Below are 26,786 nucleotides of genomic sequence, written 5' to 3'. Positions count from 1 at the left end.
TACTCACACATGCTCAGATGATTCAAGGACCACCTCCTGTTATTCTCAACTGAAGTGCAATCACAGAGTTAGGCAACCATTAAAATCCATCTTACCTCTTTTAACACCTGTGGTGAGGGCCCTCAGCAAGGAGGAGTCCTTGATATGTGAGTGACCAGACATTTCCATCATCTGGCTGCTCGAGCTCATGGAAACCACTGACTCAGCCTTCATGGCACACATGCTAGTTGCAGACATGCTTTCAAACATATATTTGTCAGCAGCAGAGCGGGAACTGCTGTAGCTGCTGGCCTGCATAGAAGCTGCCTCCATACGAGCTGACGAGGCCGCAAAACCTTTCTGTATGCTGGCAGCAGCATCATTAGAAGCTCTCTGCTCCACAGTGAAAATTTTTGTTGGTTCTTCAACAAGAGCTGAGAGAATGCAAATGACAAGCACATGGCTCAGATCACAATGTGCACAAGTACAATACACTTACTCTATGCAAATGTGTATGCAGTGTCATCATACACGAGAGTTTAAGCTGGGATGATCATGTGGCTTGGATTTCCATTTAATGTTTAGTTGCATTTAAGGTATCTACTTTGATGCAATCCAAGTCTCATTTTTCATCACACAGTTTGGAATTCATGCTGATTCAATACACTGGCACAGTGTGTTTCTTTTTGTTTAGCTGAAATGTGGTGAACACTTACAGAGGACGTTGAGGGATGAAGTTGCAGAGCACTGTCCAAACTGATTTTTGGCCTTTATTGTGTATTTTCCACTGTCTGCAACTGTGGCTTCACATATCTCCAGAGTGTACATTTTCTTAGAGCGGCTCAGTCTAATGTTTGATGTAACTGATATCTGCATAGAGACACAGGGAGTTTTGTTTAATCACTATTACCCTAAAGATAGTTCCACTGCAGACATTGCTCTAAAAAAAATGGTTTCTGGTAAAAACTACTTACAATCATGTTGTCTTTCAACCACTCCACTTCTGGGGAAGGCTCTCCTGCAATTTCACATGTAAATTTGACATTTTGTCCTTCATTTACATTCTGGGATTTGGGTTGCACCAGGAAGTTAGGTGCATCTGATCGCTTGGAGGTGACAACGGTATCAAAATGACATCTGACCAGGCCTTGGCGTGTTTGAGCCTGACATGTGATAGTCCCCTGTTCACACTGGCTAACCGCCCTGATGGCTAGGGTCTGGTCGTTTCCTGACGCTCCGTATCTGTACTGCTCTGAGTTGGCCAGCTCCACCCCATTTAGGATCCACCTGATGCCAGAGGCCCCGGGAATGTTGGCCCGCAGAGTCAGAGACTGGCCTTCTGTGATGGACATCTGGCTGTGGGTGGTCTGCACCTCTGTCACAGAGGACAGGACTTCCTTCATTTCTTTTTTCATAGATTTCTCTGAGATTTCAGCTTTTGTTTTTGAGCTATTTGGGCCTATATCAGAAATAAATGGAAATGTATATGATGATGACAACGAAACTGAACCCAATTGAAAATTGAATCTACAAACAGGTCTCATCTTACCTCGTACAGTTACTATGCAGGTTGTTGACACTGTTCCAGCACTGTTGGTAGCAGTGCACTTGTACATCCCACTATCAGACACGTCGGATTCATAGATCTTCAGATAAGCTGAGCCATACTCCTCAAATATTTCATACCTCCCACCGTGAGATAGTGTCTGTCAGTCAGGAAAAGAAGATTTTTAGTAAACAAGAATGACACTTTTTAATTTCTTATCTGTGTACATAATTTTAAGTATACTGTAGATTTGTTTGAATATTTGAATTTGTAACCTTTCCATCCTTCATCCATGCAATGGTAGGTCCTGGCTCTCCCATCACCTTCACTGACAGCTTAACAACAGAGTCAGTGGTTGCAGTGATGTCACTCAGGCTGACAGAAAAGGATGGCTTCTTTTCCAGAGTTGGTGACATCACTCTTTTTGGTGACTTGCTTGGACAAATCACTTGTTCCTTTTCTGATGTGGTTGGAGACTTGGGAGTGGGAGACTTTGGTGTCGGAGACTTTGGCGTTGGGGATTTTGGCGAGACAGGAGATTTGACTCTCTGAGGTGACTTGATGGGCTCAGGGGACTTCATTCTCTGAGGTGATTTCACTGGTTCAGGGGATTTGGCAAGAGGGGACTTAGCCTCTGGAGAGGTTACTCTTGGAGTGCTGACTACTTTCTCCTTGTGTTCAGACTTGCGGATTGTCAAAGTAAAATGGGCCTCTTGCTTGCCTTCAGTGTTTTCCACCAGAAGAACATAGCTGCCTTCATCTGACATTTCAACAGCAGATATCTCAAAGGAGGAGCTATACTCTGTAGATACAATATGGTGACGAGCAGAAGAACCCATAACTGCTCCTTCATGCATCCATGTCATACTAGGTGCTGGTTCACCATCCACATCACATGCAAACCTAGCAAGAGCTCCTTCCTCTACAGTCAAGGACTGTGGTTTAGTTAAGATTTTGGCAGGTCTACCAAGTTTCTCCTGTGGTTTCTCAAAGACAGACGTGGTCTCTTTCACAGTTTCAGTCACAGTTTCCTTCACTGTTGTTCTAGAGGAGGAGACATGATACACGTCTGTTCTGGTCATTTCTGGCAGATGGGAGGAAGGAGGCTCCTCATCTTTGCGAAGTGAAGAGAAAGCAGCATATTCAGCTTCTGCTACATCCAGTGTGGCATAGTCAGAGGTCTCTCCTTTAGTGTTCTTGCAGACTACACGGTAAGTGCCAGCATCTTCAGTAACACAGTTGATGATCTGGAGTGTCAGAACTCCACTGATATTTGTTAGAAGATATTTGCTGCTCTGCTGAATCTCTTTTCCATTGTGGAACCAATTGACGTCAGGTTCGGGTTTGGCCTGAACATTCAAGGTGAACCTTGTGTTGGAGCCAGAGGGTACACGATGAGATCGCATCCTGATAGTAATACGTGGGGCATGGTCAAGGCTGAAAGGAGCCTGGGTCACCACTTCAACCTTTGTCTCCAATGATCTTCTCTCTGATCTCAGAGCCTGCTTCCGCTCCTCATACCTAGATGCAAAGTCAACTTTAGGAAATGCGACTTCCGTTTTCACAGTCTTTTCAGGCATAGGAGGTCTTTCAGGTTCAGGCATTAGGAACTTCTTGATAGGTTTAAGAACATATTCTGAAGTAATTCCTGTCAGGTGCTCAGATTCAGTTTCCTCAGAGACAGCCATGACACTAACAGTTGTTTCCTTTTTCGAGGTTCGTATCTTCTCATCAAACTCCATGCGTTTAAGTTCACTCTTGTAGGAGGAGATTCTTTGAGCAGTTGAATATGGGCGAAGCAATTCCTGATCTTCTTTCTCTTCATACACCCTCTGCTTCTCTCCTGGAGGTTTGTATGTGACTTTGTCATGACGCTGACGGAGATCAACAAAACTTGGACCAGCTTCATACTTAGATGGAATTCTATAGGAGTCATAATGGTGGATGTCTTCTCCCTCTTCATCCTCACTGTAGACTCTTCTAGGAGATGAGGGGCGGAGGGCAGACAACTCAAAGCGAACTGGGCTGAGACTAGGTGGAGAAGCAGAATAGCCAAGCTCTAGTTCTTGCTCTAGCCGAATCCTTTCTTCCTCAGTTCTTTTCATTGACAGGTACTCCCTTACAGGTAGAAGTAATTCCTCTTCTGACAGGTCACCAAGGGACCTCCTCCTTATCCTGTGATAGGCATCCATCTCAGGTGAAGGACTGCGGTGCCTTGCAGGCCTCACAGTCTCCAAGTCATCCTTAGTCAGTGATGATATACGCCACTTTGGCTTATACTGGTCTTTGATCCTGATAGGCACCTCGTAGAACTGCTCCCACCTGGAGAGACGTATACGCTTCATCCTCTTTTGCTTAATTTTTTCTATGGGCTCTGGGAACTCATACTGATCCCGCAGCTTCTTATACCATTTCATGTCTGACAGTGGCTTGAAGTGTTTTATTTCTACATCCTCTTCAAGAACAGCTGGGTTAATGACACGAGGAGTGGGAACAACATAGGGCATACGTAGTCTCTTCTCATCTGCACGTTTCTTCTTCTCCTCTTGTTCTTTCTTTATCTCAGCCTCAGATTTCTCACCCTTCTTAGTTGTCACAGCAGGTTTGAACATGGTTGCTGCTTCCCTGACAGCTTGTACTGCTATGGGTGGTAGAGGTGTAACAACAGTGCCAGTCAAAACCTGAGATAGCCTCACCTTTTTGTCTAATGCCTCCTTTGCAGCTACCCTTTGCTTCTCTTTTTCGCTGATTTCATACTCCTTCTTTACATGAGTGACACGCTGTACTTTGAGTGTCGCCTGACAACTGGCAGATCCTGCAGAGTTGGTAGCAGTAACTCTGTACACACCAGAGTCATCAGGGAGTGTGTCTCTGACATGAAGGATGAAGTAATCCAGACCCTCACGGACAAGCTCAATAGATGGTCCAAAAGCTATAGGTGTGCCATCCTTCTCCCATTTCAGTGTGGGATGGCCAGATACTCTGATTTCTAACTGCACATTCTGGCCCTCCTTGCACTCAACATTTGCAAGCAGGCGTTTGAACATAGGTCTCAAGGTGAGGTCTGCTGGTTTAGGTCGTGGAACAACAGTAAGACGAGCCTTGCAGCTGTCATCACCGTACCTGTTGCGGGCAACAACACTGTATTCAGCATCATCCTCTTTTTCAGCGTTGTGGATAATCAGCTGGTACAAACCCTTTTCACTGATGAAAGTGTATTTCTTGTCATCATATCCAGGGATTAGCTTCTGTCCAGATTTGTGCCAGATGACTTGAGGCTCAGGGTGAACAGTGATGGTGACACTAAAGCGCACATTCTCATTAATGTAGGCTGTACGGTTGACCAGAGGAAGGGTGAACTCTGGTGGCTTCTGAAGCATTCTTGCAGTGTCAAGTCTGCGTTTTGTTCTCTTGACCACGCGGTTGGTAAAGTAGTCACGGTAAGATCTAACATTGTTGATAAACAGCTCTGCATAGGCACTGTCCTCACTATACTCATTCACAACCTTGCATCTATAAGTGCCATCATCTGCCCTTGTGACCTTGTTTATGGTGATTACAGCCAAACCATCCTCATATTCAATTTCATATTTGTCCCCAGCTTCAAGTTGTCTGACACCACAATACCATGTCACTTCTGTAGTGCTATCATAGTTGTCAATGTTGCACATAAATTTCGCATTGCCTCCCTCATTCACTACTGCATGAGCAATCTGTCCTGCAACCGGACCATGTTCAAATGAAGCAATCTTCACCTTGGAAACAAAGATGCCACGCTTTGAACGAATGGAGCCACCACTGGCCACACGGGCTGCAGAAACAACAGTGCTCCACTCTTTCCTAACCATTGCCTGATAGTATCTCTTATGTCTGCCAGTTGGAATTGCTCTGGTGCTCTGTTCCTCTGCAGGCTTGACCATCCAAGGATGTGAGAGAGCCTCAGAAGCAGTCATGCGATGTTTACGTTCCTTTATCATTAGGCGGTCTGTAAAGTCTAATGCTTCAACACTGACCTCCTTAAAGCACTCATCATCATAGCTGTAGGCTGCAGTCGAGATGTTGTCAATCATTAGTTGGTTGGTTTCAGCTGTAAATGGATTAAGTCCACTGAGAAGTACATAGGCAAGGACACCAACTGACCACATGTCCGTGACAGTACTAACCAAGTCACACTGGTGGATCTCAGGGGCAGCATACTCTGGAATGGTATACTGAATCTTGATTTGGTCTCCAGGAGTCAGATATCTAGATTGGCCTAACTCAATAATCTTCACATTTGAGCTTGTTCTAGTAGTGTACACAATGTTCTCAGGTCTGATATCAAAATGTCCATAACTCTGAGAATGCAAGAACTCAAGAGCTGAGCAAATCTGTCTAATGTAGTTAACAATCTCACGCTCATTAAGCTCAAATTCAGCTGTACTGAGGCGCTCAAAGATGTCACCACCGGAGATAAAGTCAAAGATCATCACCAGCTCCTCTGGGCTGTCAAAAGACTCATGTAAGAGGAGGTAGTTTGTGTGTTTGGCCAAGTTCAGTGTTGCGATTTCCTTCTTTACTATTGCCTGATCTGCACCTCTCACTTTGACAAATTTAGCCATATAGGTCTTTTCAGAGCTGATGTCAACACACCGGTGAACAATGCCAAACTGACCTCTGCCCAATTCCTCTGCAATGACATATTTGTTGTGCAAATTCTTTGTCTCGGAGTGTTGGGCCTTGCCCTTAGGGACATGCCCAGTATCGTCAACCTCCCTGTCATAGAGAAGAACTCTGGATTTGTCCTCTTTTGTCATGACTGGTCCACTGTTCTCAGATGGAGCACTCTGTCCAAACTTATTCTCAGCAATGACCCTAAACTGATAGCTGGTTCCTCCAAATAGATTGATAACAGTGTAGCGGGTGTCACGAGATTGGGCGACACGCTCCCACTTCTCAGCAGTGGTGGCGCACTTCTCAATGATGTAGCTGATAACCTTGCTGCCACCATCATTTGCTGGGGCCACCCAGTTCAGTGAGACAGAGTCGCGTGATATGTCACTGGCTTTGACACTGCGTGGAGGGTCAGGCACGTCAGCAACATCCAGCTCAACTGTCTGCTGATCAATGCCAAATCTGTTTTTGGCACAGACAATGTAGAAACCAGCATCCTTCTTCTCCACGCCATTGGGGAACACCAAAGAGGTGAATGATCTGGTGACGATGACCTGGTAGTGGCCATTGCTGTCAATGAGATCTTGTCCTTTCTGCCATGTAATGACAGGATCTGGTTTGCCGCTAAAAGGAATCTTGATATTTAGCACCTCTCCACGCAGGGCAGGGATGGCTTCTTTGTCCTTCAGGTTCTTTGGCAGGTGGATCTTGGCAGGAACTAGAAATGAGTAAAAGAGTCAAGTCAGATGTCATGTCATATTTATATATAATATCTAAAATGATATTATGCTTATACTGGTATTATTTAATACAGGGTTGGACACTACTGGGTCAGTTAGAGATCTTGTGTATCCATGAACTTACTTTCAACATCCAGCGAGACAGTGGCACAGATAGAGCCTCCCTGGTTAGTGGCTCTGATCTGGTAAACAGTGGAGTCTTCATCATCAGCTTCAGTGATGACTAGCTGGTGGTAACCTCCCTTAAACTCCTGTATCTTGATCTTCTTTCCATCAGAATGTATCTCTTTACCTCGTCTGAACCATTTAATTACAGGCTTGGGCTGTCCTATGATCTTGCAGACCAGGGTAGCATTGCTCTTGTATTTAACGCTCATGTTCCTCAGATCCTCCTTAAATGCAGGAGCACGAATCTCAACAGCTGCAGCTGCGATGATGGGAGCAGTCTCCTCGCTGTAGTCACTCTGTCCTCCAAGATTCTCACATTTTACACGGAAAATGTACTCAACACCCTCGGTCAGGTGCTTGACAGAGAATACTGTCTGTTTAATTTCATCTGTGGTCACCGGAGTCCAATCAGTCCATTCCTTCCTGCCTTTCTTCTGCTTTTTCTCAAGGCAATAGTTCTTGATCTTGGAGCCACCATCGCTAAGTGGAGGCTTCCAGGAAACCACGCAGGAATCCTTGGTGATTCCAGAAACAACTGGTGACATAGGTGGTGATGGTCTTTCTGTAGACAAGAATATATAAATCAGACATTTTTGTCAGTGCACAGTGTACCTTGGTATCTCGTTACATGTTTACTGATACTAAATTTAACAACTATGTGCTTACATATTAAAACAAATTATGTTATGAGCCACTTTAAAACAGAAAATTTACACTTCATTTAAAACTTACCCAGTTGGCTCTTGATAAGAATTGATGAGGTCAGCTCCAATGGCTCACTGTTTCCATAGCGATTTTGGGCATACACACGGAAGAAGTACCTGGCACTGTCAATAAGGTTGGGCACACGGCAAGATGTGCCATTAATGGACGATGATACCAGTTCCCACTCTGCACCCTCCTTGTCTTCACGCTTCTCCACAATAAAGTTGGTGATCATGCAGCCTCCATCGTCCTTGGGAGGCTTCCAGCTGATGATAACAGAGTTCTTCAGGAGAGCATCCAGGACAATGGGACCCTGAGGTATGTCAGGTTTATCTAGGAAAAATATATTTTATTATTTTATTATATTTAATTATGTATAAATCTGATTTCATCTTTACAAATGCATTTGTTATGGCACTCAGTGCGGGTGATTTAAATGGACATACCATAGATTTCAACATTGAATGCAGTGTCAGCCCTGCCAAAATGGTTGTGGAGTCTAATCCTGTATTTTCCCCCATGGACTCTGCGCTGCACATTCTTTATGACCAGGTGTGTGTACTGCTCAGTGGTCTCAATGCTGATTTCCTCGGTGTTCTCCAGAATCTTTGCACCCTGCAGCCACATGATCTTTGGCTCAGGACGGCCAATGTAGACAGCATGGATGCGCAGGGTGGTTCCCAGGCCAGCATAGTAGGTTTCTTTCAGTGGGTAGTCAGGATGGAGGGATGGAGCAGCCTCCAATACTAGGATGCCTGTGGTCTCAGCTTCTCCAGCATCATTGATGGCCTTGCAGGTATACTCTCCTTCATCTTCCTGCTGGTCAGTCATAACAGACAGGGAGTGATTTCGACCATCGGAGCTCATCTCATACTTGCGGGACTCGACGATTTCTTTGCCAGCATGATACCACTTGATTTCAGGAACGGGTCTGCCAATAATCTGGCACTTCATGACCGCGGGTTGGCCGAGTTTAGCAGTTACTTCATCCATTTCCTTTCTCAGGCTTGGTTTAGTTTCAACTGTAAATCAAAAATAAAGAGGTGCATTTATGAAAACATCTAACATTGAGCAAAATTAATAGTAAGTCTGGAAGAACAAGTAGGGCAAATGTCAGCAAATATTAATCAGATTCAGAATCAAAAAAATGTTTATTGCCAGGCACAGTTACAAGACTTAATGGTACTAGGAATTTGCATACACCTAATCTAGAATATAAAGTTAAAATGCAAAGGTGTGACACACAACAAATATGAAGTATGTACACAGGGACAGAATAAAAGAAAATAAAAACAAAAATTAGAAACTATGTACAGAAAGTGAGTATGCAATAGTAAAACTTGAAAAAGTGAGAGTGACTGGGTGGGATTTAGGCGCTGTGTGGCCACTGACTGCAGTGGGGAAGAAACTGTTCTTAAACACAGTACATTACAGTGTACTTACCAGTCAGTTTTGTCTTGATGCATGCAGCAGTCCTACGAGGTCTACTCATTCCTGTCTCATTTTCAGCAAACACTCTGAACTCATACTCTGTGGCCTCAGCCAGTCCAGGCATAGTGAACTCCATTTCTTTCAGCCTCTGCTTGTTGCACTTCTTCCAGGTGCTCTCTGTGGATTTTCTGTACTCTATCCAGTAGCCAAGGATCTCCTTTCCACCATCACACTCTGGAGCTTGCCAGTGGATGGTTATGAAGTTGTTTGTCACGCTTACTGTGTCAATCTCACCTGGTTGGCTTGGCTTGTCTGGAAGGGAAAAAAAAACACTTTATGTAACAATTATTTATGTGATGTGAAATATTTACTGTTTAATTTCAAAGAGTATATTCCAGCTAACTATTGAAAGTTGTCTTGATAAACTAATTTTACTTTGGTTCAATGTGAACAATTCACATGTGGATTAAGAATTACATTGTCTAATAATTACCAAGCTCTTAATTAATAATTACAATTTATTAGAAGAGCAGACTTACCAAATGGATCCATGCATGTGACTGGGTCAGAAAGAGGACCAGCCTCACTTTCACCTATGTCATTGACAGCAATGATGCGGAAGTGATAATTGGTGTCAGGATTGAGTCCATGGAGAGTAAACATAGTAGCGGTGAGTTTAGTCTGGTGGCGGGACCATGTCTCAGCAGAAACGACCTTGTACTCAACAAAGTAGCCAGTAATTGCAGAACCACCATCGTCCTTTGGTTTGGACCAGGCCAAAGCCACAGAACTCTTGGTGACATCCATGATCTCTGGTGGGAGGCTTGAAGGCTCAGGAGGACCTGTTTTTAAAAACAGATGATTTTTTTGATTCATCATTAAATTATCTCATTAGTTCTATGTCACTGTAAAAGAGCAATACTTACAGAGAGGAGTCTTAGGCACCAGCGGCTGGTCTGACTTTAGAGAGGCACTGATACCAAAAACGTTTTCCGCTGTGACCTTAAAGTGGTACTCTGTTCCCTCTTTCAAGCCTTTGACAACTAGCTGAGTATCAGTCACTCTGGAGTCTACAGTGTACCAGGCATTTCTGGCAACCTCACGCCTTTCGACAATGTAACCAAGGATCTCTGATCCACCATCATCAGTTGGTACTTTCCAGGACACCTTGACAGAATTGGCCTGGATTTCCTCAAAGACCATTGGTCCCTCTGGAGCGCTCGGGCGGGCAATGACTTTAACATTGATTTGGGCCTTCTTTTTGCCAACTTTATTTTCCAGCAGGAGGTCATAAACACCAGAGTCCCTCCTCTCAGCTCCCTTGATCACTAGCTCACTAGCATCCTCGGTGGAGGCAATCATGGCCTTGGTCGAGACATCTCCTCCATCTTTTGACCACTTACAGATTGGCTGAGGTTTACCCTTAATAGGCACAGAGAGTCTAACAACACCTCCTTGGCGGACAACATACACATCTTTGTATTTCACTTCTAGGTCATAGTCAGGGGATTCTGCAGAATTATAGTTAAAAATGTCAGTTTTAATTTATTTCAATTTTAAACATTGCAAATGATCTTAATACAGGTGTAGTTCATGTAAACTCAGTGTCCTTACCAAGCATCTCAGTCACCCTGACAGTTCCAGGCACTTCAGCAGGCTCTCCTGAGCCACCGGCATTGCAGGCCATGACACGGAATTTGAATTCCTCTCCTTGTGGCATGTTGGTCAGTGTGTATTCACAAATCAAAGATGGTGTCGCGTTGCACTTGATCCAGGCCATTGTGCCCGCCTTCTGCATTTCAATCAGGTAACCATCCACCCGTGCATCTCCCTCATCATCGGGAGGACTCCAGGCCAATGATACAGAAGACTTGGTGGTATCAGTGATTCTTGGGTTCTGAGGACAGCCAGGTGGATCTGAGTAGGAAAGACAAGCATGCCTGTATTCTCAGCTGCTGCTTCAAAAGATTAACAATTGATTTCAGTGTTTTATTTCAAAAACTCTAAACTTAAAAACAGTTCTGCTACCGATGGGATCTGTTGCAACTGCAGGTTTGGATGGCAGACTTGGTTTGCTAGGTCCTCTGGTATTTATGGCGATGATTCGGTGTTCATACTCCAGGCCCTCAATCAGCTCTGTTGACCTGTATCTGGTCATGGTGATGGGGTTCCTGTTGGCACGCACCCATCGATCAGACCTGACTTCTTTGCGCTCAATGATGTAACCAGAAACCTCAAGGCCACCATCTTCATCTGGCGGATTCCATGCCACAGTCATGCCATCACGAGAAACATCAAATATAGTTGGACGGCCAGGAGGTCCAGGCACATCTGTGGAAGAGGGGAAAAAAGTCATTTTAATACTGCAGTTGACATATTGCTGTCTGTAAAGTAACATCGACCAAGTGACAGCAAAACCAAAAGTCCTACTTTTCAAGCTCCTGCAAGTAACGATATCAGACTGCAGGAACTCTCCAGTGCCGTAACGATTCATAGCAGCTGCACGGAAGACATACTCATCTCCCTCAATCAGATTCTCAAATTTGAAGGTTGGTCGACTAACAGAGTCACAGACAGGCGTCCAACCGGGTTTGTGAGCATCACGCTGCTCCACCACATAGCCACTAATGGGGGCTCCACCATCTCTGACTGGAGGATCCCATCTGCAGATGACGGTGGTGGCGTCAATCTCATCAAACCTGATGGGTCCTTTTGGTTCGTCAGGTTTAGCTATTAAGAGAGGATTAACAAAGCTGCGTTAGTTATTTTCATTGACTTAAATATAAATGTGTATATTTTTAAAATCTGGAAATTCATGAATTAATTTTATTAAATACTGTTGTAAGAATTAAAGGTTTTGTGCTCAAATACCTGGTAGGTGTGCTAAACTGCACAAAATGTGTTTTGAAACAATAAGCAAGAGAAGTACTTGCATAAAAGTGGGGGGACATTGATGGTTCTGTATAAAGCAAATTGAATAAAGTCTACACTACAGGACCATACATATTCATCTACCTTATGCAGGTTCTTCTGGTGCTAATTATTTCAGTTTAATAAAATCTGCTTTTGATTGGCATCAACAATAAATTTTTAATTGTTACTGAAGCAAAAATACAGCATGAGAGACGTTTTCTTACACAGAATGATGACTTTGATGACCTCTGCAATAACACCAACGGCATTCTTAACCTCCAGGATGTAGTCACCAGTGTCATCAATGGTGGTGTCAGAAACAGTCAGTTTGGAGAATTTGCCACTGCTCTTGATGTTGAAACGATCTGTGATTTTTATCTTTTTGTCTCCAAAGTACCAAGAGCAGACAGGAGGAGGCCTACCAATGATTGGCAGGTCCAGCTCCAGAGTCTTGCCAGCTAGCACATTGACAACCTTCTGAGGAATACTGGAAAAGTCCACCATGGGCATCACTGCAAAGGACAACAGTGATAGAAAACTCACCAAAAAGATTGCTATGTACATTGTTTTATTTACATGCTTATGCCTAACATAATTTAACAACATTATTGTGTTACCTCTTTGTTCCATTACAGTGACAGCTGTAACAAGTTCTTTTGGCTCACTGGCTCCTCTGCTGTTGATTGCTCTAATTCTGAACAAATACTGCTCATTTTCATTAAGCTTTTCGATGGTGTGTTCAAAGTCTGTGAGCTTTAATGTGGCAACCTTCATCCACTTGTCGGTGCCAAACTTGCAGGCCTCTATGACATAGCCTGTCAGTCTGCTGCCACCATCATGCTCTGGCTTTTCCCAGCCCAGGGAAACAGTAGTCTTGGTGACATCGATCACTTCCAGTTTGTGTGGTGGCTGAGGCACCTCACAAACAAGGATAACATCAGGAGTCTCACAGGGCTCTCCAATACCATAAATGTTCTCAGGCAGGACCCGGAAGTAGTACAGCATACCCTCCATTAGGCTGTCAATCTTGTATGATGTCTTACTGCACTTGGAGGAGACGGTCTTGTAAGCCCTCATGGAAGCCTCACGCCTCTCAATGATGTAGTTGTTCACAGGGGCACCACCATCCACGGCTGGGGCTTCCCAAGAGATGGTGGCAGACTCCTTTGTCAGTTCCTTGATTTTAATTGGTCCAGGTGGCCCAGGGGTATCTAATAAAAAAATATATATTGTGTAATTAAAATATTAGTTTTCCCAAAAGCAACTGTAATTTATAAAGTCAAACCAATGGCAAAACCATTCTTGTAGAATTAACTTTTCAAAACTCTTAAGTGTTGCAGTATGCAGTACACAGTTTATATTTTCATCAACTTACCATAGACTTTAACCAGAATATTTACTTCCTGTTTTCCAGCAGAGTTCTCAGCCACCAGGGTGTACTTGCCAGCATCATAGCGATGAACCTTATCGATGATAAGTGTGGTGGATGTGTTGGTGACCTCAATGAAGCCTCTGTTGTGGAGATCCACACCAGGCTTCCTCCAAGTGATGGCAGGTGCAGGACGACCAGTGATGTTAACATACAGGCGGAGACAACCACCAGCGCGGAGACAAATAGTCTTCTTCAGGTCATCATGTAGCTCAAAGTCAGGTGTTTCTGTGTTAATGTAATGTTGTTGGTTAAGTTATTTAAACCATGAAGAAGAATTCAAATTACCACAAAGTCGTCAAAAATTAAACAAAATGTGCATTTTATGTGTATTGTAATTTATACATTTTTGGTATATGTCAGGTTAAGTGAAAGAATTTGCAATCGATTTCATGCTTTTTGACTTACCAATTCTCTCCACGGGCTCAGTCTCAGCACAAGGTTCACTGAAGTCTCCTGTACCATTGATGTTAACACCGGCCACTCTGAAGCAGTACTTCTTCCCTGCAGAAAGTTCTGTTACCACATAATCTGTAGTACGCAGCGTCTTTTCATGGACTTTCTTCCATTCCTGTGTTCCGGCCTCCTGCATCTCCAATATGTAGCCGATTACATCAGCTCCTCCATCTTCTACAGGGCGAGACCAAGCCAGGCTGATGCTATCAGCATGTGTGTCAGTAATACGGGGGATAGATGGTGGAGCAGGGGTGCCTGAGAGGAGAGGAATCACAATCAAAACATCTGTGTATCGAACAGGATTTACCGTTGAAAAGCATGATTACCCAAAACACATAAAAAGATCTTAGAAAACTATGTTTTTTTTCCTGGTTTAGTTGTTTTACCCAAGATCAAAAAAAAGTCAGAGTTGAATGGTCAGATTTTAATTTGTAAATAATGTTAGGTATTTTAATTAGAATTATCTGAACTTACATGTTGGTAATCTGCAGACGACATACAGAGAAACCTCACTGGGTTCACTCTCTCCAGCCTTGTTAATGGCCGTCACTCTGAACTGGTAGATGTTGCCTTCTGTCAAATTAGACACCTTCAATGTGGTGTCCAGGTGAGCTCCATCCCTGTTTACCTTCACCCATCGGGCACTCCTCCTCTCACGTCTCTCTATCAGGTAGTGGATCAACGGGCTGCCTCCATCACTCTCTGGCTTCAGCCACTGGATGGTAGCAAAGTCCTTTCCTGACACCAGGATCTCAGGAGCACCTGGAGGACTTGGCACAGCTGCATACAAATAGAAGAACAGTTAAGAATTAGAAGTTATAAACATTTCTTTTGTGGTTCCACTTCAAAGTCAATCTAGAACTCTAGCACGGTTTCTGGATGATTCTTGCTTTTATCTTACATTTTTAAAAAAATGAAAGCAAAAACTGGCATTTGTGAGATATGCTTTAGAAGCATTATTTAAACATGTAATTTGACAATGATTTGATGCACTTACTAAAAGTATTTCTGGCAACTATGGGCTCTGACTGTAGGGGAACTCCAGCTCCGTATTTGTTTGCTCCCCGTACTCTGAATAGGTACTCTGTGTTCTTGAACAATCCAGTGATGTTGCAAGTGAGGTCCTTGCACTCAGCATGCATGATGACCCAGTTGAGCCTATTGGTGTCACGCCTTTCTACAATGTAGTAGGAGACCTCACTGCCACCATCCTCAAGAGGGGGCTTCCAACTAAGAGTGCATGACTCCTCAGTGATTTTGCTAATATCAATACTGCCTTCACACACTCCAGGGGTGTCTGGAGATAAAAAAGAATCAATTGGATATATTAAAAAAATCATACTTCCAAAGTAAATGCTCTAAAATAAATGGTTGAAAAAAACAACAACATACCTAGGACTTTGACGTTGACCTCAGCAGTCTTGGTTCCACTTACATTTCTGACTGTAAGAATATACTTTCCAGTGTCATCTCTGTCACAGAACTTGATGATGGCCATGGCCTTGGTGGGAGTGTATTGCAGGTGATACTTTTCACACAAGTCCAGCTCCCTGTTGCCCTTAGACCAGAAAGCCTTGGGGTCAGGTCTGCCTCCTACTGCAGCATCTAGAACCAGGTCTGAACCAGCTCTGACCATTACTGTCTCAGACAGGAGTTTGCTGTCTAGCTGTGCCTTTGGAGGCTCTGTTAAGCAGATGGAACATGGTTATTAAATAACTTACTGTTGATATGGGACTTTTTGGCTGGTACTGTAAAATATTTACATAAAACAGTTACACCTTAAAGTTATCATTTTATTAAGATCCGTCAAGGTCACAAATGTCAAAGTGTGCTCAATTTATGGTACTGTATCACAGTCAAGAATGTAGAGCTTACCAAAGTCGGTCTTGCACTGCACAGACCCAGTGGACTCTGAGGGTGTGCTGAAGACCTGGTTGGCATTCTTGGCAATGACTCTGAACTCATAGGCCTCACCTTCTCCCAGGGCAGTCACAGTGTAGAATGTTTCTGCCACATTGGTATAATTGCACTTTAGCCAGCGGCCCTCGCCAGCCAGTGTATATGGCTTGCGTTCAATGATATAGCCAACAATGGGACTGCCACCATCAAACAGTGGAGCAGACCATCTGAGGGAGACTGTGGTTCTTGTCACATTTGTGACTTCTGGCTTGCTTGGCGGATCTAAACATTGAAGCAAAACTTTTTGTCATGACATGTTGGAGCAATTACATACTTAGTAGGTAGTGGGATACTCAGCTGTATTCAAACTCACCAACTGGATTTTGAGCAGTTGCTCCTTTGGAGGCTTCACTGGCTTTGCTCAACCCAGCACTGTTCATTGCATAAACCCTGAACTGGTATTCAAGACCCTCAACCAGACCTTCCACCTTATAATAGCACTCAAAGCAAGGGATCTTGTTCTCCCTTACCCACAGGATATTGTTTCTCTCCTTCTTCTCGATCCAGTACCCTGTCACTTTGCTACCACCATCATGGTAGGGCTCTTCCCATTTTAGGGTCATTGTGTTAGCAGTGACATTGAAAACTGAAGGCCTTGTTGGAGGGCCAGGAGGTGCTAGGATTAAAAACAAGGAGACTCTGTTGTTGAACATAGTCACATAAACAAAAGCCTAACAATCTAAGAGATGTCCAATAATTTTGTGTTTAATAAATGTATATATTTGTTGTGTTCATACATTAAATTAGCTTATAAATCAAAATAATATTTGATAAAGTAGTACTTACTGAAAGAATGCTCTGCAACAATAGTCTCAGACTCAGTTGGTTTGCCGACACCAAATGTATTCTCGGCAGAGACTCTGAATGTGTACTGCATGTACTTCGTCAGGTGACCAACAAAAAGAGATGTGCACTTTACACTGGAGTTAATTAACTGCCAGGCAGTGGAGCCAGACTCACGTTTTTCTACAATATAGTTGGTGATGTCAGTGCCACCATTATCCTCTGGTGGTTGCCAGTTAATGACACAGGACTCAGAGGTGATGGAAGAGATTTTGATAGGTCCAGTTGGAGGACAGGGTCTACCTGTAACATTAACTTCAACGGTGAAGGTCTTGGCTCCTGCTGCATTCTCCAAAGTAAGATAGTATTTACCACCATCTCCTCTCATGGCTTCCTTGACTGAAATGCTGGTTCTGTCCTTAGTTACTTTGATGGTGACTCTGTCTGAGCTCTTCAGCCTCATCTCCTCCAACTTCCAAGTGACCTTAGGAGCAGGTCTACCACTGATGGGAACATCAATGGTGAAGGTGCTACCAGATCTGCATGTGACCAGCTGGTTGGTAATCTCACTAAGGTCAGCAGCAGGTTCAATGTGAGGCTCTTTAACCAGCACAGGAGCCAATGTTTCCTTGGGCTTGCTGTAGCCAGCATCGTTCTTAGCCTTCACACAGAAGTCATATTCATCACCCTTGTTGAGCTTTTCAACCACATATGTGAGATTCTTGGTGTTGCCAACCACAACCCATTTTTCTGAACCCTTTGGCTTGGCCTCAATCACATAACACTGAATGCGGCTACCACCATCATGCTCAGGTTTCAGCCAGCCCAGTGACACAGAATTGTCTGTGGTGTCCAGGATGTCCATTCTCTTGGGAGGTGCTGGCTCTGCAGTAGCAATGACAGACTCACTTAGCTCAAATGCTTCACCCACACCATGCTGGTTTTCAGCTGAGACTCTGAAGAAATAAGGCACTCCTTCCAGTAAGTCCTGGATCTTTAGACTGTGCCGTTTGCACTTGCCACCAGACTCCTGCCATGTGCGGCGGCTAGCCTCACGCCTCTCAACAATATAGTGATGAATTCGGGCCCCACCGTCATTTAAAGGAGCCTCCCAGGTGAGTGTGACTGAGCCTCTGGACACTTCTGTAATCGCAACAGCCTGTGGAGGTCCAGGAGTGTCCATCACCTTTACAGTGAATGTAATGGCCTTGCTGCCAGTGGAATTCTCCAGGTTAACAGTGTATTTGCCTGTATCATTTCTAGAACAGTTCTCAATAATTAGTGAACTATAACCATCTCTTCTTGTGATCTCTGACATGACACCCAGCTCCCCTTCCTCCTTCACCCAGGTGGCAGTCGGAACAGGTTTTCCTCTGAAGTGGATACCCAGGCACACTGAACCTCCAGCCTTGACAATATGTGTTTGCTTGAAGGTAGCATCAATATCAACCTGTGGTGGTGTTAGCCTGTCTACAGCCTGAGCAAGCTCTTGTGTCTCCTTGTACTCTCCCCTACCAACATGATTGACAGCTGCCACACGGAACTTGTATTCATTTCCTGTCTGTAGACCAGTTACAATGTACTTTGTTTCTGCAACTAGCTCTTCATTTACTCTCTTCCATTCTGTCTCTGCTCCCTTCACCATCTCAATAATGTAGCCGAGAATTTCCATGCCACCGTCATCTGCAGGTGTGCTCCATTCCAAGCTGATGGAGGTGTTGGTGGAATCAAACACACAGACCACTGATGGAGCACAAGGAATATCCTTTGGCTCAGCGGCTTTGATAGGAATCGAGATGTTGCTAGGTAGTCCCACACCAGCATCATTTACAGCCATAACACGAAACTCATATTCCATATTCTCTGTCAGGTTAAGAACCTTGTGAGCACACTCGACAATTGGCTTCTTGGTAGTCACCTTGTAGAACCGTGTAGTCTTCTTTTCTCTTTTCTCAAGAATGTAGTACTTAATTGGGTTTCCACCATCAGATGTTGAAGGAGTCCAAGACAGCGTAATGCTCTCTCCTGTCACCTCAGTGGCATCTGGAGTGCCTGGGGCATCAGGAATAGCTGAAAAACACAATTTTGATAAATTAGGGCGATGTGCCTATAATATAGAAATCAAAATTAATTTGGTTTGAAATATGTGATTGCATTTAAATATATGTATATTGTAATTTTTTTCACTTACTATATTGCATCTGTGCAATAATGGGGCTGGACTCCAATGGTCGGCCAACTCCAAACTTGTTAACAGCTGAGACCCTGAACTGATACTCATTGGTCTTGATAAGCTTTGTTGCATTGAAAATGCACTCTTTACATTCATCAGACACTAAAGCCCAAGAAATCTTGGCAGTCTCACGTTTCTCTATGATATAATGTGAAATCTCTGAGCAACCATCATTCTCTGGTGGTTTCCAAGACAAAGTGCACTTGCCCTCTGAGATGTTGCTGAAAGTGATGGGTCCTACTGGCTCCCCAGGTGTGTCTGCATAATGAGTGTAAAATTCGTGTTAGATTATAACAAAGAAATACAAAAGTTTAAACAGCTGCACTGTAATGTACAAGGAAAAATTGGCCAAAACTGAGTACCTTGGACTTGAACAAGGATGTTTTCCTTCCTTATTCCTGATCCATTGGTAGCCTCAACAGTGTAGAGGCCGCGGTGTGTTCGGTCAGCATCCCTGACAAACAGGGTGCTGGATCCAGCTACATTGATTATGTCCATAATTTTTTTGGTAATCTCCACACCATCTCTGTACCAGATAACCTTGGGAACTGGGCGTCCAGTAATAGTCACCTTTAGCCTGATGTTGTCTCCTGCCTTGACTGTCAAACCCTCAAAGTACTCTGGACCGAACTCAATATTTGGAGCAGCTGATTTTAATAAAAGTCAGATAATTAAGAAGAATGAATTTACAATGTTTAGCATCGTTGACCTTTACATATATAAATAAATAACACTAAACATTCAAAATAATGGCTGAGTGGTGTTTTTTGATGTTTTGTTATTACTCACCATTCTCACTTCTGACTGCAATCAAGCCAGATGAGTTAGATGGGGGACTGACAACACCCATAGCATTTCTGGCAATAACTCTGAACTCATAACGTTCATTTGTTGCCAACCCTGTGACAGTGTACTGGCATTCATGTACATCTGTCAAATTGGCTTTAAACCATCGCCCGTGTCCTTGACGTTTCTCAATGTTGTATCCGGAAATCTTGCTACCTCCATCACGTTTGGGTGCCTCCCACTTTAGAGTCACTGAGTCACTAGTCATATCAGTGTAGTCAGGTTGACCAGGAGGATCTGAAAGAAAGGAAATGTATCGTTAAACTTATTTAATTGAAAAGTTTTTTTTTTTTATGTTTTAGAACTTGATTTTTAATTACTTGAATTAGAATATTGCATTTGAATCAGCACTCACCAACAGGACTGACAGCCATGATTGGCTTGCTCTCATCACTCATCCGACTAAATCCAGCATCATTTTGAGCATAAACTCTAAAAGAGTATTCCAGGCCTTCAATGAGTTCCAAAATCCTGAATTCTGTTTCTTTGATCAGCACAGTGTTCACCTTTTGCCACATGATGCTGTTCTTTTCCTTCTTCTCTACATGGAAGCCTTGAATTGGGGTACCACCATCATAGATGGGTTTATCCCATTGGATGGTCATGCCATCGTTAGTGACATTGTACACAACAGGTTTGCTTGGTGGGCCTGGAGGTCTGAATTGGTGCTTGGCAATGACTGTCTGTGAGATCAGAGGTTCACTGACACCATATCTGTTCTCAGCACAAACTCTAAACTGGTACTGGACACCCTTGATGAGGTTAGTGACTTTGAACTGAGTCCCCTCTACATTGGAGCACACCATTTTCCAGTTAGGTTGAGAGGTGTCACGCTTCTCCACAGTGTAGCAGTTGATGTCTCCACCACCATAGTCATCAGGTTCGTCCCAGGAGATCATGATGCTGTCAGCTCTCACTTCATCCAGTCGAATTGGTCCAACAGGCTTGGATGGCGGTCCGAGTGTGATGACATGGATGCTGAAAGATCTCCTGTTTACCTTATTGTCAAGGGTCAAGGTGTATTTACCCTCATTCTCCTTCTTTACATTCTTAATCATTAGAGTGGCTTTGTTTTCGGTCTTCTTGAAGCGTATTTGATCACTCTCCTTCAGAGGCAGGTTGTCCTTCAGCCACAGAATAGAAGGTCTGGGTTTACCTTTATATGGCAGCTCAATGTGCACATTGTGACCCAGACGAACACTGATGCGGCCATTTGGATACTCTGCCAGGCTTGCCTCAGGTGTAATAATGTAGTCAATGACTTTGATAGGCCCAGTCTCCACAAAGTCACCCTGTCCCTTCTCGTTCCTGGCAGCAACTCTAAAGAACATTTCTGAGTGTTCCTTAAGTTTCTTGACCTCAAACTCACACTGTCTGCTAATTCCTCCCAATGACCACTCCTCGTTCTTGAGCTTCTTCTCAATAATGTATTCAGAGATTATGCTGCCACCATCATAATTTGGCTTCAACCACTGCAAAGTGACTGATGTCTTCGATGAATCCTTCATAGAGACCTCTTTGACTGGTCCTGGGGTCTCTGTAGCCTTCACAGGCTCAAGTGTTTCACACGGATCACCAACACCATTTTCATTTTCTGCCAATACACAGAAGAAGAACGATGTCTTTTCTGAGAGATCTTCAATGGTGTATGTGGTATCTGTGCATTTGCTTGTCACTACAGAGTAAGATCTCTTGGAGGAGTCCCTCTTTTGAACAATGTAGTTTGTAATCTCAGCACCACCATCGACGAGTGGAGGCTCCCAACAGAGAGTAACCTTTCCACGGGTCACATCCTTAAGAACCAGGTTCCTACACTGAGCAGGAGTATCCTGGACCTTTACAGACAGGATTAGTGTCTTTGGCTCTCCCACACCATTCTCAATCTTGACTGTGTACTTTCCAGTGTCAAGTCTGGTCACCTCACGCATAACAAGGACGGTGTTAGTGTTTGAGTGGTGGAACTCATATTTTGGGTTGCGATCAATGCATTCTTCTCCCTTGCTCCAGGAAGCAGTGGGAGTAGGTCTGCCCTTCAGGGGAACGGATAGCTCCACATCTTTGCCCGCTTTCAAAATGTAGTGAGTTCTCATTGCTACATCTGAGTCAATCTGGGCTTCCTCTGTGAAAATTTGGAAAAATACAAGGGAAAGATATATGAAGACTGTAAGAACAAAATGTGGTGGAATCTGGAAACAGCTAAAAAAATCATTAATAATAATATCAGTGATTCATTTACCAAGGATATCCATAGCCTGCACTGGTTCAGTCAACTCCAAAGGCTGCCCACGACCAGCACAGTTGACAGCAGAGACTCTGAAGAAATAGTTAACACATGGTTTTAAGTCATGAACTGTGTACTCCGTTGTCTTGACTTCTCCCTTGGTGGTAACCATAGTCCACTCTTGTTGTCCTTCAACAAGCTTCTCCACCATGTAACTGGTGACCTCACTGCCTCCATTCCATTCTGGCTTTGACCAGCCCAAGGTAATGGAGGTCTTGGTGGAGTCCACTGTCTTTAGCTTGCGAGGCTCATCTGGTGGATCTTTAAGTAAAAAGTATTAGTTAGGGATGTGCCTTTATTTTTGTTGTTTTAGTTAGTGAATGTTTAATGTCTTACCAACTGGGTCGGCAGCTTTGTAGTAGTCTGATGCATCAGAAAACGGTCCCTCCCCAGCCTTGTTAATAGCACAGACACGGTATTGATACTCGTTTCCTTCTGTAAGGTGATAGACTGTCTGTTTAATGTCAGTGGCAGGATCTTTGTAAACTCTAATCCAGCGCAAGCTCTTCTTATCACGTCTTTCTAGGTAGTAGCCGGTCACTGTGCTACCTCCATCTACTCCTGGTTTATCCCATTCTACCACCATGGTAGATTTGGTAATGATGTTTACTTCGGGGCTACGAGGCTGGCCAGGAGTTACTAGGGAAATAGAAAACAGACATACTAAGCAAATCCAAAATTAATATAACAATAAAAAAACATCCCTGTAAAAGTGTAAAATGAAAAGTAAGTGTAAAAGAAAATGACTATTGCTACCAAGCAATCAATTGGTTTTTCACTTAACAATAACACTCAAGGGAAAAACAGCTTATTACTTATTTAAAGTTGCAATCATATTCTTCATGTAGCAGCGATTGGGGCTTGAGTCTGCAATTTGGATGCAAGTGGATCTTAGCTCACGCACACAAAGTCTGGAGACGACTTGAGACTTGACTTGGACTTAAAATTTGGGACTTGTAAACAATCTCAAGTTTATCACATAAGAAAAGAAAACAGGTAAAAACTAAGGAAATGCCTAACAAGCGGAATGATTACTTTATCAGAAAAAATGCAGCTAATCTCACTTGCACGTCTGTCAAACTGCAGCGGCATGCACACATGGCAGAGAAGCAACGTTGATCTCACTAATCTCTATCACCGAAAGAACAATTATGAACAGCAGTATAAGATTATTTTGGAAAACCCAAAAATTAACCAGAAGAAAAAAAATGATGAATGAAGAAAAAAAAATCAGTTTGTGGAGGAAAAGTGGTTGCCAAAAGGGGAACACATGAACACCATCCCTACAAGTATCTGTCTCGTTTGAATCTTTAATTGCTTATAAAGAAACGTGTGGCTATTTAACATTAACCTTTTTCAACATAACCATTTATGACTCTTGGACTGATTTTTTCACTTTTTCATCATTCGATGAATGTAGAATATAATCAGCAGATTCTGGTTTTACATAAATTCAAAGGTAATAATATTCTACTGATATAAGTATGGTAGGAGAAATTTTTCTGCATTGAGTACTTTTTATTATATATATTTTGTGATAATACTTAATGAGATATTTTTAGTAGGTCCCAATTTAGGACTTTTCTGTGTATGTTTTTTTTTTAAATTACAGCTGTTAACTTTAAAGCAACTGATCAATGCCAATACTTTATGTTAGTAAATAAAAGAGTGATGATAATGCTGTATATGCTTTAAAATCTGTAGATGCATTGTTCTAAGGAGTTTGGATGGCAGCAAATGAGATAATGCTCAGAACAACATAAGAGACTTGGGATTTGACTTAGCCTTGCAAAACGTTACTTGGGAACACATCTGCTCTGTAATCAAATACTTACCAAAGGCGTTCTTTGCGATGACAGGCTCTGACTCCAGTGGTTCTCCAATTCCATACTTATTAACACCCATGACACGGAAAATATACTCATTTCCACGCACAAGCTTGCCAACTGTGATATGGGTCTGCTCATGCCTGTTGGAAACTGTTGACCAGACCACCCGGCTGGTTTCACGCCTCTCAACAATGTAGTGGGTCAACCTGGAACCTCCCTGGTCAGACTCAGGCACAGGTTCCCAGCTGAAGATTATTCTGTCTGCTGTGACAGAGTTGAAGCTTATAATGCCAGCTGGGGGTCCAGGTTTGTCTAAGAAGAGGTAGAAATGCATAAACATCAAATAATGGAAAGTTGCATTTAATAAGAAAAATAATAATTGGTTAGTAATAAGTGGTTTTAAGGCAATCATTTCTGAGTACCAAGGATTTCAATCCTGATAGTTGCAGATGCTGATCCAAAAACATTCTTGATCTTGACATCATACGAGCCTGTGTCAAGGCGTGTTGCATCCTTAATAAGAACAGCAGAAGAGTCTGTTGTACTTTCAACAGACACAGAAGAGGTTGCTACCAGCTCTTTTCCATCCTTGAGCCACTCAATTGTTGGTAGAGGCTTGGCAATTATTCCTACTCGGAGCTTAACTGAAGCTCCTGCCTTGTATTTAACCACATCCAGATACTCCGGAGGAAGGTCAATGGCTGGTACACCTGTGTGAGACAATTTATTTTTACAAAAGATGCAATAGAAGACAAATGCAATAAAGGAGATAATATGGTACATATAACCCGACTGAAATAAAACTTACCACATGCATCAACACAAGTAATAGGGCCAGCAATGAGTGATGGGTTGCTAACTGACCCAACTGCATTCTTAGCATACACTCTGAACTCATAGGACTCATCTTGGGTCAGTCCAGAAACAGTGAATCCCAGCTCAATTATGTTTGTAAAGTTGGCCTTCACCCATCGTCCATTGGAAGCTTCCCTCCTTTCCACACTGTAACCAGTAATCTTGCTGCCACCATCGAATGGAGGTCTCTGCCAGGCCAGAGTGACTGAGTTTTTAGTGACTTCTGTGATACGAACATTCGCTGGGGGCTCTGTTACAATAAAACAATAAAGATACAATTTTAATAAGACAAAGGTAAAATATGTTTGTTGTGTGGGTACATATCATTTTACGGATACAATTCAAAGTGGACATAGAGATCCAAATTAAAAACACTTACCACAGGCATCAATAGCAAGCACCTCTTCAGATGTCTTGCTCATCTTTCCAATACCAGCAGCATTTTCAGCTGCCACCTTGAATTCATAGATAAGACCAGCACAGATGTTTGTGACTCGCCACTGATTTCCTGTGATTGGTGTCTTATTGACCTTCTGCCACAGAATGCTGCTCCTCTCTTTCATCTGGAGATGATATCCAATCACAGGGTTTCCACCATCAGTGACTGGCTCATTCCAGCAGACTGTCAGGGTCTCTCTAGATACAAAGCTGACCCATGGGGTTGATGGAGGTCCAGGAATGGCTATAATGGACAGTGGCCATGTGTATGTTTAGTAAGATGCATTGTCCATGAACAAGTTTTATCAAAAAACTGTCATTTTAACGTTACCTATTGCATTCTAGCTGAATTTGTAATCAACTTGCTGAAAATAACATTAAAATCTGTTCATCCTGCAGGAACTTAAACTAATGGTGTTTATTGTCCAGGATTATTAAAGGTATACAAAGAATTCAAGTAAACTGACTTACTGTATGGGAGCTTTATCATAACTGGCTTGCTGTCAATGTGGTCACTGACACCATAACGATTCCGAGCCTTGATTCTGAACTGATACTCCTCTCCCTTGGTCAACTTAGTGACCTTGAATGAGTTTCTTGCAATGTTAGTTGACACATCTGTCCAGGTTGGAGTGCTGGTTTCACGTTTCAGAACAATGTAGTTGGTAACAGGACTTCCACCATCATACTCCGGTGGAGCCCATTTAAGACACACTGTGGTCTCACCAACCTCTCCAATCTCAACTGGACCAATAGGAGGACCAGGTCTGTCAAGTACAACAAAAATTATGAAGATCTTGGTGGTACCTCCTGCATTTGAAGCAGTGAATTCATATTTGCCAGCGTCACTTGAAATGCTCTCCTTCAGGGTGATTATTAAGCTGTCTGGTGTTACTTCTGTAATCAGCCTCTCAGATCCTTTTATGACAACGTTGTTCTTGGACATGGTGACTTTAGACATGGGCCTGCCAATAAGAGGAATCTCAAAAGTCAAATCAGATCCTGCCCTCACATAAACTGTATTCTTGGGATAGTTCTTTAGGTCAAACTCTGGAGCCTCTGTTGAAAAAAATAAGAGAATGAGATAAATGACATAAACTAGTACCTGCATGAATCTTTCTATTTCTAACCAATATTTTATAATAATATTTTAATAAGTATTAAAATGTAAAAGCAAAGAGTTTAATACCATGTATTTCCTTAACAATAATAGGTACAATCATTTCCTTTGGTTCACTAAGTCCAGCATGGTTCTCAGCACGGACTCTGAAGAAGTACTCAGCACCCCCTCTAAGATTTTTGATGGTGTGGGTCATGCTCCTCACAGTGGCACACTTCACCCACTTAGTCTGTCCTTTTTCCAGGGCATCAATGAGGTAACCAGTGACTTTGCTACCACCATCATATTCTGGTCTCGTCCAGGAAATTGTAACACTGTCTTTGGTGACATTCACAACTCCAAGTTTCAAAGGTGGACTTGGTACCTCTGTAAGAGACATAGTGTTTTGTCAATTATATTTTGTCAAAAATGTTAAAAGTTGA

The 26,786-nt window shown here is 43.0% G+C and overlaps 1 protein-coding gene across 1 annotated transcript in view; it reads right to left on the bottom strand.

Moving 5' to 3' along the window:
* The window catches only part of LOC137133295 (titin-like), a 189,449-nt gene that overhangs the window by 1,986 nt on the left and 160,677 nt on the right, over window positions 1-26,786 (bottom strand). The window contains 36 exon segments of the mRNA XM_067516775.1: window positions 96-413; window positions 696-849; window positions 954-1,438; window positions 1,529-1,685; window positions 1,801-6,896; window positions 7,043-7,648; window positions 7,819-8,124; window positions 8,238-8,813; window positions 9,235-9,534; window positions 9,762-10,064; window positions 10,149-10,733; window positions 10,837-11,139; window positions 11,251-11,553; window positions 11,653-11,952; window positions 12,360-12,647; window positions 12,753-13,346; window positions 13,511-13,792; window positions 13,973-14,275; window positions 14,495-14,800; window positions 15,018-15,317; window positions 15,413-15,703; window positions 15,896-16,201; window positions 16,293-16,595; window positions 16,766-18,832; window positions 18,954-19,253; window positions 19,358-19,642; window positions 19,785-20,078; window positions 20,197-21,960; window positions 22,078-22,383; window positions 22,459-22,761; window positions 23,958-24,263; window positions 24,374-24,661; window positions 24,760-25,056; window positions 25,186-25,488; window positions 25,716-26,303; window positions 26,434-26,730. Of these exon segments, the coding sequence (XP_067372876.1) occupies window positions 96-413; window positions 696-849; window positions 954-1,438; window positions 1,529-1,685; window positions 1,801-6,896; window positions 7,043-7,648; window positions 7,819-8,124; window positions 8,238-8,813; window positions 9,235-9,534; window positions 9,762-10,064; window positions 10,149-10,733; window positions 10,837-11,139; window positions 11,251-11,553; window positions 11,653-11,952; window positions 12,360-12,647; window positions 12,753-13,346; window positions 13,511-13,792; window positions 13,973-14,275; window positions 14,495-14,800; window positions 15,018-15,317; window positions 15,413-15,703; window positions 15,896-16,201; window positions 16,293-16,595; window positions 16,766-18,832; window positions 18,954-19,253; window positions 19,358-19,642; window positions 19,785-20,078; window positions 20,197-21,960; window positions 22,078-22,383; window positions 22,459-22,761; window positions 23,958-24,263; window positions 24,374-24,661; window positions 24,760-25,056; window positions 25,186-25,488; window positions 25,716-26,303; window positions 26,434-26,730 (20,163 nt within the window).

This window comes from Channa argus, chromosome 9 (genome assembly GCF_033026475.1).
Source record: "Channa argus isolate prfri chromosome 9, Channa argus male v1.0, whole genome shotgun sequence".
NCBI lineage: Eukaryota > Metazoa > Chordata > Actinopteri > Anabantiformes > Channidae > Channa > Channa argus.
This window is presented reverse-complemented; position numbering and strand designations above follow the sequence as displayed.